Source organism: Micromys minutus (genome assembly GCF_963924665.1).
Source record: "Micromys minutus genome assembly, chromosome: 19".
In the NCBI taxonomy this organism is placed as follows: Eukaryota; Metazoa; Chordata; class Mammalia; order Rodentia; family Muridae; genus Micromys; species Micromys minutus.
Window position 1 is genome coordinate 6,586,481 of NC_137954.1, and position 19,398 is coordinate 6,605,878.

A 19,398-nucleotide genomic window follows, 5' to 3' on the forward strand; every position below is an offset into this window, starting at 1 on the left:
TCTGAATCCTTTGAGCGTCTGGCACCTCCTTGAAAATAGGCTCCCCTGGGACCATTTTTCTATCCAACTCCAAAACCCACCTCCCTCTTACTCACCCTCCGCCTCAGCGTGATCTTTAGACTAGAATTCTCCTGTGATCACCCTGTTTCATGTTCTCAACGCTTCCTGTGCTCCAGGCTTTAAGATCTGACGGCTGCACTCTCCAATTGTCTCTGATGTCTCCTAATTATATTTTTCCCCTTGTCTTTGGGTATCTCAGACTGAGAGCCCTCAAACTTCTCAAAAAAAAAAAAAAAAAAAAAAAGAAAAAAGTAACAAGTCAAGCTAGCTTTACATTTCTTTATATGTTATATCTTTTTCCCTTCTGGGCAAGTGGTTGCAGTGTCTGCTGGGCATTGTGGGCAAGAAGACCTTCGGATTTGCCTGGTTTTTTCTTAGCTGGGCTCAGTCCTAATGTCCCAGTATATGACAGGTCCCATCCTGTGTCCCATAGCTGCTGCCCACCAAGTCCAGCTCTTAATATGTCTAGTGCAACATCATCTCAAGTGGCTCCTCAACCTCCAGTGCCTTGGGCTCTGTCATCAAACGGATCCTCGGGAAACAGGGTCCTGTACCACTGGCATTTTTCTTTCTGTAAAATTTCAGAGATTTCACCAAAAAGCCAATTGTAAAGGCATGGTTAGTAGAGCCAGATGCTAAAGATAAGGTCCAAAGACAGGCCACTGGGTTTAAATTTATGACATTATTAATAACCTTCCCAAGGCAGGGTCTATACAGGAAGAGGTCACATAAGAAAGACCTCAGTGACTATCAGCGACCACTATTGGCCTAAATTTCCAACTGGAATCTCCAGAACTGCCTTCCTTTTCTATTCTTTCTCCTCAGCATCCCAGGTCTTTGTTCAGCATATCCAACCCTTTTATCCAAATGTCCTGCCTTTGGCCCATCTGGGAAACTTCCAGTTCTGATTTTTCTTTGCTAGTTTGGTCTTTTTGAGATTGTTTTTTCCCCTTCACTCAGTCCTGGGGACCAATCCCAGGGGTTAGGTAAGTTCCTTAGCACTCAGCTAAACCTTGAGTCCCACCTGGCAAATTTCTATTCAGCTGTCCTTCTAGGGCCCCTTGGTTCCTGCTGCCTCAGTCTTCTTTCAACAAGTGTCCCCACACCCACGGTCCCAGCTGTCTTGTCATCAGGGCACTGACCACTGAGCTGCAGACTCAACAGTGACTCACCGCCTCACCTCGAACCCTTCAAAGGCAGAGACTGTAGTGGTCATCTGTCGGTACTTGGCCAGGCTCTAATGCAGCGCTTGGACCACAGTTGGATGCTCAATAAATCTGTGTTAGATGGACGGATTAATAGAGCTTTTCCTGTTTGTGGGGTTCAATTAGACCGTGGCTTTATTATCAGAGCAACGTGTGAGAACAGGCATTTAAGAGCACAGCAGCTTCAGGGACACAAGTGACGTTTGCTTTTCTACTGAAACAGTGTGAACACGCTGCCCGTGGTAAAGTGTAGCTGGTATTCTGTCAACATCATGGCCACCTTTCCTGAAAGTTCATTTGCAAAGATTCTATACTGTGTGCACGCCTGGGTATTCACCACCCCGAAATTCACACCCGCCTCTTCCGAAGGAGTGCAAGTAAGTTTTTACTCACTGGCTTGTTCCATCTGCCCATCACATCATCTCAGACAATTAGTTACAACAATAGGAGGAAAATACTCAAGTCCATTATACCCGATAATTTAAATTCTGTATTTGTTTTTCTGAAAGTGGAGACATTGTTTTTGTTGTCTATCAAAGCTGTACTCCCCCAACCAACTCCTTAAATCAAAAGAGCTCACAAAATATTTTGTGCCCTAATATTTTCCAAGAACCATTAACCAGTAGGCAGCAAAATGTAAAGTAAATTCTACAGCAGGATGTGTTATAGTCCCAACATTTATTCTCCTGTTTAGAATCTTTCAGTCAAAATGAACTTACAAGGAAGCGAGTTACTCAAAACGGTAGCGAATACCACACAGTGTGTACCTGTAGGCAGAGCACCCGTTCCTGTGCTCCTCAGAGAAGTCCCATGTGTAGTGTAGACTCACCTGGTGAGTTCTGGGGAGATGACACAGGGGAGCCACGCGGGGACTGACAGTAGCTGGGGTGGAGTAAGGCATGAGGAGGCACGTAAGACATTATCTCTTCCTCAAATAAGCTAGGGAAAGACACGGAACAGAGTATATATGTTAGCCAACAGGGCCAAGTGCCTGCTGCCACAGTGAGTAGGAGGCAGAGTCTATGAAGTCTTTCTTGTTCTCTTCCATTACAATTTAACAGGTAGTTTCCTTCCACAGTTTCATACTTGAAAACATCCATGTACAGGTAGAACACAGTTTTGTCTTACACATTGTTAAATGTTTTCTGTAAATATTTATCATGCTCGAGTTTTGCCCACCTCCTTCATCAACAATATTGTTGTAGTCTGATATCTCTGTGGATACATAAAGGTTTAGGATATTCCTCGCTGGGTGTATATCAGGCCATTCTATGAACATACTAGTTTATTTATCCCGATCTCCTTTGAAAATATATCCACCCTTTCCCTGACTGCCTGCTTTTTATCACCAATGGCAGGAGGAATGTTCTCGACATGGTATCTCCTGTACATGTGAGTTTCTTAGTGTGAACACAATACATACACAAAATCAGATTTGTTCAGTCACAACACATACCCACCCAATCCACCCTAACCTCTACCTCAAACTCTGCAGTTCAACTAGGATTGTGGCTGGTTACAAACTGACACATAGGCCGCTATTCCAGCAAACATTCACACGGACATCTTGTGTGTGGTTAAAACATCCTCAGAAAGAAATGGCCTTTGTGAAGTTTTGTGTTCACTGAAAATGTTGGACTATATACTAAATTACTATCACACAAAGGTAAGAGTTACCGATAACTGGATTTCATCTCAAGTGTATATATAAGGTCTCCTACCTTAAAAACAAATAAACAAACAAATATTATGTGAATTCAGCACTTCATGTAGTTTAATTTTTTACAAATGCTATTCTAACACAAACCTATATTTCTACTTATATCTTTAAGTAGGTACATAGATTCTTTTCACTATATGCTTTCTAAGTTGATAAGGTTTTTCAAAGTGTTTAATCTATTAAGGATAGAAAAATATTTCATTTGAAAATATGACAAAATTGGAGACTAGAGTAATGGCTCACTGTTAAGAGCATTTGCTGTTCTTATAGAAGATCTGAATTCAGTCCTCAACACCCACATGGTGGCTCACAACCATCTGTACCTCTAGTACCAGGGGACCTAACACTCTGGCATTGCATACACGTGATACATTTACACATATGCAGGGATAACACTCAGAAATAGATACATAATTCTTAAAATATAAAAATATCTTTTAGCCTTTTAGACTGTCTAAGATATTGGCAGTTTGTGTACAGAGCAGTGGTCTCATCAGAAACTTTAATCTCCACTGACCAGATGAGGCAAGACTTTCTCGGCCTCAGTTGGCATCAGCCATTTTGGATTCTACATAGTGGCTCATTGTACAAAACTGCATCTTGTGGTCACCGGCATCTCATGGTCACCGGTGTCGTCCCACACATGGATTAACCAAATCCTCTTCAGTTCCTGCAAGAGGGCATCTCATTGCCTTTGCCCGGATTCCGACTCTCTTCTTTTAAAAATAGCTGAAAGTCATTCCTCACTTGTTCATTATCTGTTGACAATATTGCCCTTTGGTTGGCTGCCTTTTTCATGCCTTTACTTAAGACATCTTTTGTTATACAACTTTAAAGCTGCTTATGCATACAGATTTATTAATCACTTCCTATTTAATATGTCCAAGTTTACTCATCACTTCCCATGTTAAACCTGATAAAGGTACATCTTAAATAAAATCAGTTGTTAAAAATAAACTTCAAAGTAAAATATGGAATAAAGAACTGAGAATGTGAATAGAAAACCCCCATTTCCAGTAAGTATCATTTATTAGGTAAATGAAGATAGTCTACTGTAATAAATACATTTGAAAAATGAGATGATGGTTAAGAACTAAATACTATGCCATAATTCAAGACTTAATATGTGTGAGTATACTGTCCGGCTTCTTCAAAGGCTTTTTAAGTTTCAGTGAACGTGCTTATTTTCCCAAGCAGGTCTTGCTCTTTATTTGTAAGATCTTTTTACATATAAGAGATTCATGTAGATTGTGTTTTTTTTTAAACAAAGTACCAATATTTTAGCTATACTGATATATTTAAGACTATACCTCCTAAAGACTGCTTAAGGAAGGATAGAAGAAGATTGAGACTTGAAGCCATGGTCACGCCATTTTGAAAACTTCTTCATTCTGGTTTCCGGGCAGTGAGAATATATCCTCATTTCAGACATATTTTCTTGATCCCGCCTCTGTCCCCTGCAGACACCTGACAATGGCTGCCCAAGGTTTACCTACCACCTGACATTCTTTTTCTTAAAACTCAGCGTTCATCCCTTATCCTGGTAATGACTGATTCCGGCTGACAGGAAACTTCCCAGTCTTCCTGCTGCCCTATACTAACTTTTGTGCACGTGGCAAAGTTCTCATCCTTAGGGGTTCCCCTCTAGAGATTCCCCCTGACCCCAAATCAAAAGCCTCTATTCCCTTCTCTCTCTTCCTGCTCACCCTTCACAGGCATATGACTTATTTTTGTTACTTTATTTTTACAACAGAAGTGTAAACTTTGATAGAAACATTTTATTCTTGCACTAGCAGCTCAGTAGTGTTCCGGACTACCTGGCAGGCTGTACTATGTTTAGGACTAATTCCGTACACTGCAGTTAAAAGGGTCACCTGCTGGAATGAGGAGTGACACACCCTTCTCAAAAGTTCTTCAGCTCAAGTGAAGAGAGTTTGGGGAGGGATTGAATCTTTTGGAATCTTGGTTTCATAGCAACAATAGAAACAGATTTTCGGCAAGAAACAGGACAACCAACACTGGGAGAGAAAGAATTAGAGTCAAGGTCGAGACCGACACAGAAGACAAACAGGGCAGGTCATGGTGGTGCACTCTAATCCCAGCTCAAGGGAAGCAGAGGCAGGCGAGATCGCCAAGTCTGGTCTACAGCCAGGACTATACAGAGTAGCCCTGTCTCAAGGAAAAGAAAAAGGCAAGCAGCTAGAGAGGGAGCTAGCAAGCAGCACCTTGTGGCCTTTAGCCCTCGGGGATCAACAAAGCATTGCCTGGGGGGCTTGGATCCTATGGAGACCTCCAGGGCAGTTTCTCAACCACTGGATCCTGCAAAGCATTTAATTCCTAATTTGCTTGTGGTTGAAGGTTGATATTAAACATAAGAAATATATATATATATATATATATATATATATATATATATATATATATATATATATTTAATTCTATAGTTGGCCTTCCAAAGTACTCTGAAATTTAAAACTGAACTCAACCACCATGAAAGGCAATACACTTCCACATTGCTGTTCATCACCAAAGGAAGTCAGGACTGGAACTCAAGCAGGTCAGGAAGCAGGAGCTGATGCAGAGGCCATGGAGGGATGTCACTTACTGGCTTGCTTCCCCTGGCTTGCTCAGCCTGCTTTCTTATAGAACCCAGGTCTACCAGCTGGGGACAAGGGACTGAGGCGCATATTTTATGAACCAAAGCAGAACGGGTCACCAGGTTCTCCCAGCATCCCTCAGTGCCTACCTAGCACACTCTACCTCCAAACCTGAACTTTCCAGCCCAAAGGGCTGAGCAGTCCTTCCCCCAGAGGCTCTTCCCTAAATAATCAAGACATTTCTGTCCTCTCCCTTCTTCTCTCTCCTCTTCTCACTCTACACATGTGCTCCTTTCTCCCCTTCTTCCTCTACCCCTCATCCCCCACCCCCCATCCCCCATCCCCCACTCCCCCATCCCCATCCCTTTCTCCATGGCAATTTCTCTTCCTTGGCCTTGGTTCCCGGGGTCAGTGAACTTGCCTACCAGAAAGTTAGATTCCCAATAAGCCTGTCTTTAATATAATCCAATCTGTTTAAATTGGTGGTAGAGAAAATTTCTACTATGCCTCAGGGGTAAGCAGCGCATACTTCTGTGGTTACCTTCTGTTCTACTGTGTGAGCGCGGAATTCGATGTGTTTGTCTGTGTAACTTTTCTGCTTCTCAGCAGTGTCACAGTGTGAGTAAGCTAATCTTAGGGCTACCTGATGTAATCTCAAATGAATTACTATGAAAGCTGCATCCTAAGTCTTCAATATGATGACTTCCTTAAAATTCAAAGGAGAAAAGAGGCATTTTTAAGGCTACCAACACTGTGGCATATTATTTTAAAAAATGTCCCTTAGTATCAACAGGTAACAGCAGGAGACATCTACCTGAGGCTCTGGTGTTACATACCTCAGTAACATGACAAGGTCTGCGTCACTTGAGAGCCGCACCAGTCCAGGGGTCCCTTCCGTTCGGATAAATTGGATCTTCTCCCTTGAGGCAAAGAAACGGTGCAAATGTTCATGATAGGATTTGGGGCTGTAACTTATTGGCTAACCACAGTTTCTATGGCAGGAGTAGCAGTTTTTGTTCTTATAAAGCGGCACCATGCTATGGGACTTCAGGACTACAAACCCCCCAACAGACACACTCCTTGCTTTTGAGAAGCACATTGCAGGGCTGGAATGAGGTCTGAATGCTTGCCTAGGATTCAGGAAGCCCTGAGTTCATCCCCAGCACTACAAAAACAACAAACAAACAAACAAACAAACAAACAAAAAGGTACAAAACAAAATATACAAGGAAAGGACTCCATGGGCAACAACAACTTCTAGTGTCAGAGAAAAGACTTATTTTAGCTCTTCCCACACTCCGCTGCCTAAGGAGCACTGTAGACCTCACTCACTATGCCAGACAGTCAAACCAGTCCCCTTGCTGGCTAAGGCTACCTGGGAGTTTGGATCTAAGTAGCAGTTTGAAAGAGTGACTATGCTCTTCAGAAAGCAACCACCCAGATTTATCCCGTCCTTCGAAAGGTATGGGTAGGAATATCCATCTGCTTTCCTGAGGATAAACCTGTAAGTGACATGTGGCAGGGTTTTTCTTGAAAACAGACAGTACTGAGCTTATAGCTTCAGTTAAAAAACAAACAAACAAACAAACAAACAAACAAAACCAAAAAAAGCATGACTATTTTAAATAATGAATTTGTTTAAATAATGAAAAACTGAAACATTCTTAATTACTAAGACAGGGAAAGTCGATAATGCAGACATGTAAACAGCCGTCACACGCCAGATACAATGCTGTGGGTAAGGACAGAGATCAGCAGTAGAGCACTTGCCTGTTGCATGGAAGGCTTCGGGTTGGATCTCTACTACAGTACACACACACACACACACACACACTGCCGTGACAATGCTATTTCTGCCATTAACTTACCATAAATACATGTGACGACATCTTTGGATTCACAAATCATCTTCATGTTCATATCTTAAACTTTTCGTATGGACATAATTCTAATACATTTTTTTATTCTTTCTCTAATTTACCTCATGTTATTTCAGAGCATTCAACAGTAATGCATCGAACTGGACAAAGCGATGAACAAGGTGCTGTGTTCCAGGCTGCAGCATGAGCAAGAACACCACTCAGCTGAGCCACAAGGAGGATGTGGTGAAGGGAAGAAGAGAGGGTGGCATCAGGGACAGTGTGCCAGTGGGAAGACTCCTTGTCCAACTACTAGGCAATGAAAACAACTGGCTTGATTCTCAGACAAGAACATACCAGAGGCTGACTGAGACTAGGGCTGAGACTAGTTCTCTACCAGGCCAGTAGAAAATTCAAGTGAACGGAGTTGGTGAAAGTGGGAGCCTGTTTGAGTTTTGCTTTTGTTCTATTTGTCTTGCTTCACTGCGATGGCGGACTGAAGAGGTAAACGTACGTGTTTGTAGATCAAACATATTATTATTGACCTGACACAAGAACTTAGGCTAAGGAACTTGTCACAGCAACAAGCTCTGGATCATGCTTCTAGAGAGCATCATCTTGTGTACATTGTATTAATTCCCCCCTCCCGTACTCCCCTTCTCCCTTCTTTTCCTTCCTTCCTTCCTTCCTTCCTTCCTCCCTTCCTTCCTTCTTCCTTCCTTCAACTTTTCCAGACATAGTAGACCAGGCTTAAAGGACACCATAAAGTTGTCTGTCCAGGAGTTTGTAGTGCAACAGAAATAAAAAACAATTCCCATGATTATATTAAAATCCCATAACAGGTTCTGTTCATGTAACTGAGTTTTGGTTTAGGCCTTGGACCCTAGAGGTCCTTTATAAAATTTTTTAAGTAAAAACAAGAATGACTTTAGTTTACAGATGATTCAGAGAACTGCCAGGGAGGAAGAGACAATTATTGTCTCAGAGACAATGGCATATAATTTCCAAGAATTAAAAAAGAACTGTTCCTTGGTTAACACCGATTTGCCCAACGTCCTATAAACCAGTGTTCCTCAAACTGCGACCTGCATTGACTAGACATCTACAGAGAAAATCCCAAGTTCTGCCGCAAGTTGTTTCTTCTCGTTTTGGTGACGAAAACAACGAAAAGGATACAGCATATCCTGGAAACTATAGGTGACACATACGACTGTCTACTACCATGTGGCTTCATGCTGCATGATATGCAGCTATAAGACAAGTGCTTAACAATTAGACACAGACTCTTCCAATGTAGTGACAGGACTGTCTGCCCTTAACCACCAGGGCCTTGGTGCCCATTTTCTGCTCATGCACAATTCTCTTACTTATTGGAAAGAGACTTTTTTATTGCACTATTAATTTCTGTTATGAAAATGATCAAGGATGGCTATATGAGTTATAGCATATATATATATGCTATAACTCATATAGCCACAGGTTAAAGAGAAAACAAAAAGATGAACTTAAAAAGTATATTACACAGTTATGCTAAATGTTGCATGAAAAATGCCATGTCTTGTCATATGGAAAGCTTTGCAAATAGAAAAAAAAGTGATGAGATTCACCACACACCATGAGATACATTCAGTAACATCACTACTATATTTGGAGTTGATAAATATTCTTTACCAGTAAAATGAGCCAATTCAGGCCAAATTAAAGTGTATAAAGGTAATTTATTGGGAGCCACCAAATTAAAGTATACAAAGGCAGGTTCATTGGGGAACCACTCTCCAGTGGGTTCACTGGTCTCAGGGAAGGAAGTCAGGGGAGGTTGCCATGGGGAGGGTGTGAGGAGGAAGGAAAGAGAAAGAGCACACAGGGACAGAGGGGAATAACTTAAATGCCCAGATTATAAAGGGAAGGAAGACCTTCTGGAGAAGGGGGAAGGCCAACCACTGGGCTGGAAAGTTCAGAGTAGAGGATGGACTATCCCAGCCATGCCCTAAAACAGGTGGGGACTGAGGGATGCTGGGAGAACATGGAGGCCAGATCCCCTTTGGTTTGTAAAATATGCACCTCGGCTATTTGTCCCGGGTCTGAATCCTAACAGGGGCACCGTAAATAAACTGGCAGACTAGGAGTCAGCCAATACAAATAAGTCTCTGTTGTGGGGGAGAGGATGCCATGATAATACCCAGGTGGCATGCCACAGACCATCGGAGGCCAACACACAAGATCGAGCCCAGGGGAAACAAAAGACAGGGCTCTAAGCCTGCACTGGGAGGCAGAGGCAGGTAGATCTTTATGAGTTCAAGGCCAGCCTGGTCTATGAAGTGAGTTTCAGGACAGCCAGAGCTATACAAAGACACCCTGTGTCAAAAAACCAACACTCCCTCCCTTACCCCACAAAAAGGACGAGTGTGTCTTTATTCTGATAATAATCTCAACACTGATGATTTGACTTCTGAAAAACGGTGTCAGCTAAAGTATTAATTCTATTGCCTTTGAGCAGTTTGGCCAAGGCAAGTGTAGAAAAAAGCTGCAGGAAAACGCTGCCCGTGCGGCTGCCTCTCACACTTGGCCCGTAACCACTTCCTCTCAGCAAAGACATGTGCCTTCAGAGAGCAACGCTCTCCCAGGAAGGAGGTCATTTAAGGACAACAAGCAATGTTTTAAGACTGAAATTCCCACAGAAAACATTCTCACCGAAACCTCTCTCTCTGGTCTTGAAGTTAAAAGAAAGGGGGGAGGGTGTCACTTGTGGAGGCAGAATTAGAGTCAGCAGTGTAGACCCCCTCCCCCGCACCCGTACTTGGGTTCCTGGGTGCTCACTCACACAGCTGTAGACGCATGTGCTTTTAAAGCTGCCCGAGGTGGTTTTAGAGAAGTGCTTGGAGTTCCCTAATGGATCAAAGCCAAGAAAGGAAAAGTCGAGATCGCCATTGATGATTATCACAGTCACAGGACAGTCGGCCCTAACAGATGACCCACAGTATAAGGGTTCCTTGTCTTCCTACCTACTTCTCTATAGGGCCGGTTAGAATGTTAGTCCATGTGGCCTAAAATTCTTAGGCGACTCTCAGGGACACACAAATGATATAAATCCATCCCCATGCTGAGGTTAGCATATAGAACCTGTGGGTCAAGACCCCATGGTGCAGGTCACATATCAAATACCCTGCACATCAGATATTTACACCACAATTCATAACAATAGCAAGATGACAGTTATAAGGTAGGAATGAAATAATCTTATGGTTGGGGGTCTCCACGGCTAGAGGAACTGTGTTGAACGGTCACAGTATTCGGAAGGTTGAGGACTGCCGATACAGATGAGGAGAAATCATCTACAGGCTAAGCTCTAACACTTGCTTAACTTTGTCTCTTCATCTTGAGCATACAAACTGCAAATACCTAGCCAGGAGCTTGTGTTGTAGGCTTTCAGAAGACTGTAAGCTACCCAGCCTGTTACTAGATGGGTCACATCCTGACTCGAGCTCTTTTCAACAGATGTACCTGTTGGAAACAGGGTGAAGCTAAAGTTCTTGTGACCTGCTCCTTTTTATGTACTTTTTGCTGGTGTTGGCAGTCCATTCTGATTACACTGTTCCCTCATTTGATGGATTTGTATTGAGGATTTCTATGAGGGACAGTTACTTAGACATTGACCTCTCCGTAAAATTAGAATGATGCTCAGCATATCAAACAACAGTTCATATGACAGGTTTACATGTCTCATAGTTTAGTGGTGATGGGAACCATGCATCCAAAAACCCCACAATTTTATATACAGTAGCTCCCCTTTTCTCTGTGGACCCACCCTTCCTCCCTTCCTCCCTTCCTTCCTCCCCTCTCCTCCCTCCTTCCTTCCTTCCTTCCTTCCTTCCTCCCTTCCCCTCCCCTCCTTCCTTCCTTCCTTCCTTCCTCCCTTCCCCTCCCCTCCTTCCTTCCTCCCCTCCCCTCCTTCCTTCCTTCCTTCTTGCCTTCCTTCCTTATGAGGTGAGGAACAACATAACATTTCTTATGGTTTTAAAAACCATTTATTTTAGTTTAAGTGTGTATGTGTGTGTGTGTGTGAGAGAGAGAGAGAGAGAGAGAGAGAGAGAGAGAGAGAGAGAGAGAGAGAGAGGGAGGGAGGGAGGGAGAAAGAGAGAGAGAGAAAGAGACAGAGACACAGAGAGACACAGAGAGAGAACCAGTAGCCATGGAGACGAGAGGCACTGGCATCCCTGGGGCTAGAGTTATGAGCCACCAAATGTTGGTGCAGGGAATCAAACTCAGGTCCTCTGAAAGAGCAGCGTGAGCTCATAACCACTGAACAATTTCCTTAGCCCTGTGGCTTTTTTATTGTCTGATTTCTGTCACCTATGGTCAACCATAGCTCAGAAACATTGAATGGAAAGTGTCCAGATATAAACAGATTCATGTTTTCAACAACTTTTATTACAGCATACTGTTATACTAACCCGACTTTATTTGGAATTGCTACATTCTTGCTGTGCCAAATTTGTGAATCAAATTTTATCACGAGCACATATCACAGTGCGTGCACAGTTCCGTGCAACGGACTCTCATGCAAGCCCCGGGCTCTTAGAACTTAATCGCTATAGATAAGAGGAAATGCCAGTATGAACAAAACCATTTTGAATTTGGTAAAAGAAGTTTAAGTGTTATATCTAGTTATGATCCATCTTTCCTAAGGCATCTCACAGCTTGATTCCAAGCCCATCATTCTAACGCCAGTGCCTAGGATGGACCAGAATGTACAGATTTTATAGTTTCTGTGGGTTATAATATTTTGTTATGTATTTGGTACCAGGTGTTTTAATTAAAAAATATACTCATAAATTGAAACTAACTCCCCATATTTTGGCTCTAAAATAAACATACTCCAGAATGCAAAGATGCAAAGATAGGTATACGGCAGAAGCCTACACACACATGCACGCTAGCACATATGATCAAGTTAAGACGTTAATAGCAAATATTTAACTCTCGGCAACTGTTTCCCAGAGTTCACTTAGCTCTCTTTCCTTCTAAGGCTGATGTCATTGTATGTATATAAAAGCCTTTTGAGGTAGGAACTGGTAAAAATTGCACCAGCCCTCTTGCACGAAGTTAATCCTGACCTTCGGAGTTTTAACTGAAGTTCGGTTGCGTGCACAGACTCACACAGTTCCGTCTACATGTTCAATCCGTCCCAAAGCAAGTGTCTCTGAGAACCCGGAGACGTTCAAAAACAAATGATCTCAAACTTAGTCCTTAGATACAATCAAGATGTAAAGGACAGACACCTAACATATTGACTTCATTCTCTGGTTTGTGTGTTAGGCTTACAAACTACCAAATGCTTCATAATCCTTACTCTACTTAACTGTGAAAGGATACTGAAAGGCAGTGCTGTGGACTTCCAAGAGATGTTTTGAGTTCTTAAATCATTGAGATTGTGCTCCCAATGGGGACTGAGATACTCCAGCTCCTAACTCTTGCTCCTGGTTCTACAATGAGCACTTAGCTTCCTGTTTTTCCCATCTGGCAGCTCCTGCATCCCCCAATCACAGGACCAAAGACCAGAAGTCTACCAGACCAAGGACTAGAGACACTAAAAGTAAAGTAAGCCTTTTCTCTTAATACATTAATCATCCCAGGAACTTTTTCATAATGACAACTGGCTAACACAATATATTATCAAAAACGTCACTAAATTCTGAGATTAAAAACCTCAGTTTAGATTCCACCCCTACATTTGTGGGAATGTTCCTTACGATGCAGTTTTAACTATGAAACAGAATGTCCTCACAGATATCCAAACTTCTCCTTTATTTGTTATAACAAGCAAATGAAAGCACAGGGTGGGACATACTGGGTAAGAGAAAGAACATTACATCATCAATTTGAGTTCCTGCCTCATTTTTTTGTCATGCCTGCGGATGTGTCTTGTGGTCACAATCTGACCAGAGTCTTGAAGCATAAATAGATGGAAATATATCTCGAATTTAGTGAACTAATTTTCTATAAGAGATTACCGTGTAAGATCTATGCAGGAAAAAATATGCTTAAGTGGGAACCCTGAAAACCACTGAAAAAATTAAAATTGTCAGCCTTCTTAGGAGACTAAAAAAGCAGAAAGAAAGAAAAAAAGCTGGATGCTATTAACTGGAGACTTCCATTGTCCCTCTAATAATTTTGTTAAAATTCTTCTAAGTCATTATGGACTTGTGGTAAATCAGATGCCCTGCTCAGGTAGATTAAATCTTTCAGCCTCTCCCATGGCAGAGTTAAAGGTATGCTAATTACTTTAAATAATAACCTAGAGTCCAGAGGAAAAGCACAAAACTAAAGTATTTACTATCTTAGTCTGTTTTCTCTCTCTCTCTCTCTCTCTCTCTTTCTCTCTCTCTCTCTCTTTCTCTCTCTCTCTCTCTCTCTCTGTCACTCCTATGTGTGTGTGTGTGTGTGCATGCGGTGTGCGTGCCCATGTGTGCACACATGCATGCTTGCACATGTGTGTGTCTGGAGGAATTAAAGGTGAGAGAAACTGGAGTTTTCTTCACGTCCTTATTAGTAAAAGAGGAGGAATTTGTTTTGCTTTCAGGTCCAGAATCTCTATGATCCTTAATTTGAAGGTTGAACTCACTTCCGTAATTTTATTAATCTCTAGAGGACTGTGACTTGCTGAGGGGATGCCCTAAGAAAGAAAAGTTCACAATCCATACTTGCATAATTTTTATAATTTTTGATGATCAGGAACGGCATGCTCGTTGTGGAGTTAGCTTTGTGAAGCCAGGGTTCTAACATAGACATAATGTAGATGCCATACATAAAAGTTTGCCTAGTTTATATTCTTCAGAAATGTAAAGTTTGTAAAGGTAAGGATAACGTAGTAATAATGACAATTTGTTCACTACATAGAGAGGATTTTCAGATATCTGGGCAGCAAGAAACAGACCTCGAGGGACTGGTGGGCTGGATGGAAAGGGTCTAAGAATCTAATTGAAAAATAAGAATGTGAGAAATCAAATTAGAGCAATAAAGCCACATAGCCAAGAGTACAAAGAACAATTTCATACGTCACACAATTAATCATCAACTTAGTGTCTAGTCAGGTTATTACACCATCTGTGGTGTAGAATGCCTTAGACAGAATCAAAGCAAACAAGGCTTGGGCTTTCCCCATACTTCTTGGCTTGAGCTTCTGGAAAGCGTATAAGACGTAAGTCAAAGGGATGACTTCAAAGATGGAAGAGGAGTGAGTGGGGTTGGGGGTAGGTGTGTGGTTGAGTTCCTGCATTTTGTATTATATAAAGCTTTACATCATTTGGGTGACAACAAGGTTGGTAGAAGTTATCGGATCAATCTTTCAGAACCACAGCCATATATTAAGATAGCTTCTTTAACAAATGCATTTCTACCATTAAAGGTCACCATATAGAGACAACTATGCACTATATGGAAGCATCACCTGTCAGTAAAAAAGATGATGGGCTAATGAGCTGAAGGGACTCTGGGATAGAGTCTGATGCAGGAGGAGATCCACCTTTAACTCTGAGGACACAGAAGCATGAAACTGAGAGGAGGTAACCATCCCCGTAGTACTCAGAAAAGAATAAATGGGTTAATTAAGTTATGAGCTAGTCAGGGAGCAAGCCCAAGCTTATAGCCTAAGCATTTATTCATATATAATTATCAGAGTCATTACTTTAGGAACTGGGGCAAGGGTGGAAAAGCTCACAGTTACAGTGATGTATAAATTGAGTACCAGATTATATAAGATTTCCCCTTTCTACCACAGCACACTGAGACTGGAAAACACTGTCCTATATCACAAAACTGAGAGCCACTGTAAGGTTAAAAGGTTTTTAGAAGGTGTTTTAAAACGAAGACCCTTCTTGACAAACCAAGAAAACCACATCATGACAGAAGAGGAGAACGTATTGAGGAATCTATGGGGAAACTGGAAACAGGGCATATTGAAGGGGGGAGCTCATACAGGGGAAGTGGGATTCTCTACTTGGGTTCTACTGTATTTTCATTAAGGAAAAATAGAATGTCAAGTCTAGGACCTTATAAACCTCAGCTCAATAAAAGATTACTTACATTGATTCAAGCTACACTTAAAATGTCAGTGTCATTGTGAGCTTTGATGTATTCTTGGCTATGCACATTTGATTCCAAGAATTCCAAGGGAAATTCTAGGTCATTTACCAACCTTACTCCACTCTTGTGGTGGGTAGAGAAAACTGGGGCTAAATGAGCTGATGTTGATGACAGACACATTCGTACACAACCTTTGTGAACAATGCCAGGAAGTAAGAGCAAGTCCCAGGATGACAGCTGGTGCCGCTGAAGCTGAATGGTTGGTGCTAGTGCCTCCTGGAGCAACCCCAACGATGGTTACCTGAGAGAGTGGTTTCTTGCAAGATCAGGTTGACGCTCTTGCAGGATTTCAAGGATGTTGGGTTGACGCAGAAATGCAACAATTTTGTCATTGTAGGCTGAAAAAAAAATACAAAGAAACAGTAATTTTTTAAAAAGTCTACTGCTAATTCTAAATTTAGACTTAAAAAAGTTTGTTTTCTGGTTAATGTTCTCTCCACTCCAGTCTTCAGTCGGAGCTCTTCTGCGACTGTGCCTACAGATGCCTACCTTCCATTTTGTCTAAGCTGTTGTATGATTATCAGGGTTACACCTGGTCCATGTCACATGCTATTCTTTTTTCAGCTCCTCTAACAATATGTTTACTTTCAAATGACAAGATTAGTATACCAACAAAATTAACTACATTAAATTTACCAAAACCAATCTCAAAGCCAGGAGCACAGTGCCAGTCTATAATCCCCACATGTGTGAGAATGAAGCAGGAGGGCTGAGTTTGAGGCTAACCTGGGCTACATTGTTAAGACTGTCTCAAAAACCAAACCAAACCAAACCAAACCAAACCCGCCACACCGACAAAATTCCAACAGTAGACAACTGCATAAGAAATGGCAAACCATCCTCTGGATGAATATCAGCTAGCCAGAGAGGTAAAGAGATCGAACCAGAGAACTCCCAAAGCAATAGTTACCAGTCATAGTGACAGCTACAGCCACAGTGTTTATGACAAACCAGTCTATAAATAAATACTGCATGCAAACAGCTCCATACCAAACCCACTGTATGAACAACTGCAACAGAAAAAAACCATAGGCAAGACATATATTTTTAAACAATCTATCACCTACTTATCAAGGCTATAGAAATGTCAAAATTGTTCATTAATATTTATTAGGAGTACCATTATCACCTTTCTGTCAGGAAAATTAACCTCTATCTGTAAGATTATTCTGCTTAGTTATATTACTAATCATCAGAAATCATTAATAAATATGATTCAGAGAACCAAGGTTAGAGTGTCTGAATTCACAAACAGCAGAGAGCCCAGTCATTCTATAGGTGGCTACATCAGAAACTTCATGCTGTCCATACATACATATTTTAAAAGTTTTAAAATACTATCTGCTAAAATGGAATCCCAATGTTAACTCCAAGAGTCCCTAAATGTACATTTACTGACAGGTGGACCGAAGACACGTTTGTGATGGAATTCCTTTTACATTGAATCCAAGATCACAGATGAGGTACTTTGTACACAATAATGTTTTATAGCTCCAGAAAGCTATGCACACATTACATATTAATAAAGGCATTTTCAAATGCAGAAGAGACATCAACTGTAGATTTCTTATCTGGTGGTTGTGAAACTTCTTTTAGGTCATGGGTATACCCATGATGACAAAGAGTTTTGTTGTTGGTTTCTAGGGTAGACTACACACGCTCCCCCAAACCAAGACTTGTGTGGACAAGTTTCCCACATCTAGGGAAACCACAGGGTAGGCTCCTCTGCAGTGCATTGGGTGCTTTGCCCTGAGAAGACCATCTTCGTGGTCATGCTGTCTCCCTGACCAGGCAAGTCTCTATGTTTTTGAATGAGTATTTTAAAGCAAAAACAAAGAGAAAGCTGCTCAGATTCAGGATGGGGAAGCGAGTTTCTCTGTCTCTCAGCAGTGTGTCCATCCTGCAAACCTTAGGGGCTGCAGGTTAGAGACCATGAATAAACTTCAGCGTTGTCATTTCAGTGATAGTTCAGAATGGTTCCCAGACCTGGAAGGTCGCCACCGTTTATCTCAGCTTACTATCCCGGAGATTGTTGTTGCCTTCTGTTTGTTATAGAAGCCCTTAAAAATGTGGCAGCCTGGCTTGATTAGTGTATGAGGCTACCGTGGATTCACATGCCATTTAAATTCTGTCTCAGGGTGCAAGGCCTTCTAATTACATGTTTGTTCAAATGCTTAATTCACAAATGATTGCATATTATCTCGTTGGATTTCTTTTTTTTTAACTTCAATAATCCCATACTTGCTAAGTAAGGACCATAGACTTTTTTAAGGCAGAAACTCTCTTCGACTCAAAGGACAAGGTTTTGTTATAAGTTTCTTAAAGATAATACAGTGGTTTTATGGTACAAGGTGAAAAGTGGAAGGCCGGCCACAGGCATGCATCAGCCTCGTATCTATAAGACAGAGAGACTTGTAGAAAGAGTTACATACCCACTGGGACCATGTCCTGGTACTGTGGCCTACTGACCGTATTGAATGTACTGGAAGGCCTGGGAAGAACAGGAGGACCCGCATGCCGAGAGTCTTCTCCTACCTGGGAATGCAAGCAACAGTTATGTCTGCACCACGAGCTAGAAGACTTGGCTCTCACACCTCAAACGGAGCCGTTTGAAATGCTTATCACAGAAAATGACCAACTGATGATCTTGAAGGGTCTGTTCTTAAGGCTTGGTGCTGGTGGGGGTTGTTGACCCAGTCCTGTCCTTGACAGAAGTTCTGTCAGTGAGTATGTGTGGCTCAGTGGTTCAATCTGCCTGTAATTACCAAGGTTACAGAAGCAAAATAGGAGACTGGTTCATCAGGAATAACTCCTGCTCAGACAGAAACCCAGCCTGCCATGATACAGCCAACGGGAACAGCTGGGCGGTACAACCTGTGTCAGGGTTGCGCCAGGATATTCCTTCCTTTATTTAGCTGGGCAGACGAGGGAATTCCCTGCTCAGCAGAGGAGCCAAGCTGCAGTAATCTTCCTGTGGGGCTGTGCGTTAGGACATTATCTCCTCAGAAGCAATTTTACATGCCCATTAGAGGACCCGGTGTAACAGCTCTTTCTGGTTTGAGCCTCCCACACCAGACAGCTAACAGTAGCAGGTGTGTAAGATCTAAAAAAGGTCTCCCTAGCCTGAATCACTTATTGTTCCTATTATAGATTTAGAAATGGGTAACCAGTCTTCTGTGTTCTTCCAGGGAAGCTCTACCTTTGCTTTAGCGTCTGTTCTAGCATTTTCTTTTATATTCCAGAAGTCCTTTAAGACAACTATCGTGACCACGAGAAGACAGAGACATGAGGTAATACTGGATTTATAAACTGGAACTTCTCAAATGAGCTTCTATCTCTTCCTGCGGAAATCTTCATAGCCATATCATTATATTGCATTAGCAATATATTAATGAATTGAAAATAAAACAAATATTACTTCTTTTGAGGTGCCCCCTAAAGCTCTTCACAATAGAAACAGCCTTTCTGTCTTCTCCAGCTTGCTTATTCTTCTGGAATGTTCTCATTGAAAGGGTAGGTCAGACAGTCCCCCATCCACACAACCTTCCCTTCCCTTCGAGCTGAAGTTAAGTACATTTCTGTCCTCTGATCTCCCATGATGCTTGCTCTATATTTCAAAACCAGTTGTTATTATTAACGGGTTTACTATTTGTTTCCTATGCCCTTATACACATGGAAACAATAAAAAAGAAAGTCTGTGTTACTATCTAAAGGAGTTATATTAAAAAAAAAAAAAACAGCTTTCTGTCTCAGCTACTAAAAAATGTCTGTTTTTTTAAGTTATTCACTATTGCTGTAGGTGTTGCTCATCTGTA

At 41.8% G+C, this 19,398-nt stretch overlaps 1 protein-coding gene across 1 annotated transcript in view; it reads right to left on the bottom strand.

Moving 5' to 3' along the window:
- Positions 1–19,398, bottom strand: part of HECW2 (HECT, C2 and WW domain containing E3 ubiquitin protein ligase 2) — a gene marked incomplete at its 5' end in the record, with an annotated part of 178,152 nt that overhangs the window by 46,842 nt on the left and 111,912 nt on the right. The window contains 4 exons of the mRNA XM_080933317.1: positions 2,095–2,204; positions 6,419–6,502; positions 15,825–15,921; positions 18,016–18,118. Coding sequence (XP_080789443.1) covers positions 2,095–2,204; positions 6,419–6,502; positions 15,825–15,921; positions 18,016–18,118 — 394 coding nt within the window. The remainder of the gene's footprint in view (positions 1–2,094; positions 2,205–6,418; positions 6,503–15,824; positions 15,922–18,015; positions 18,119–19,398) is intronic.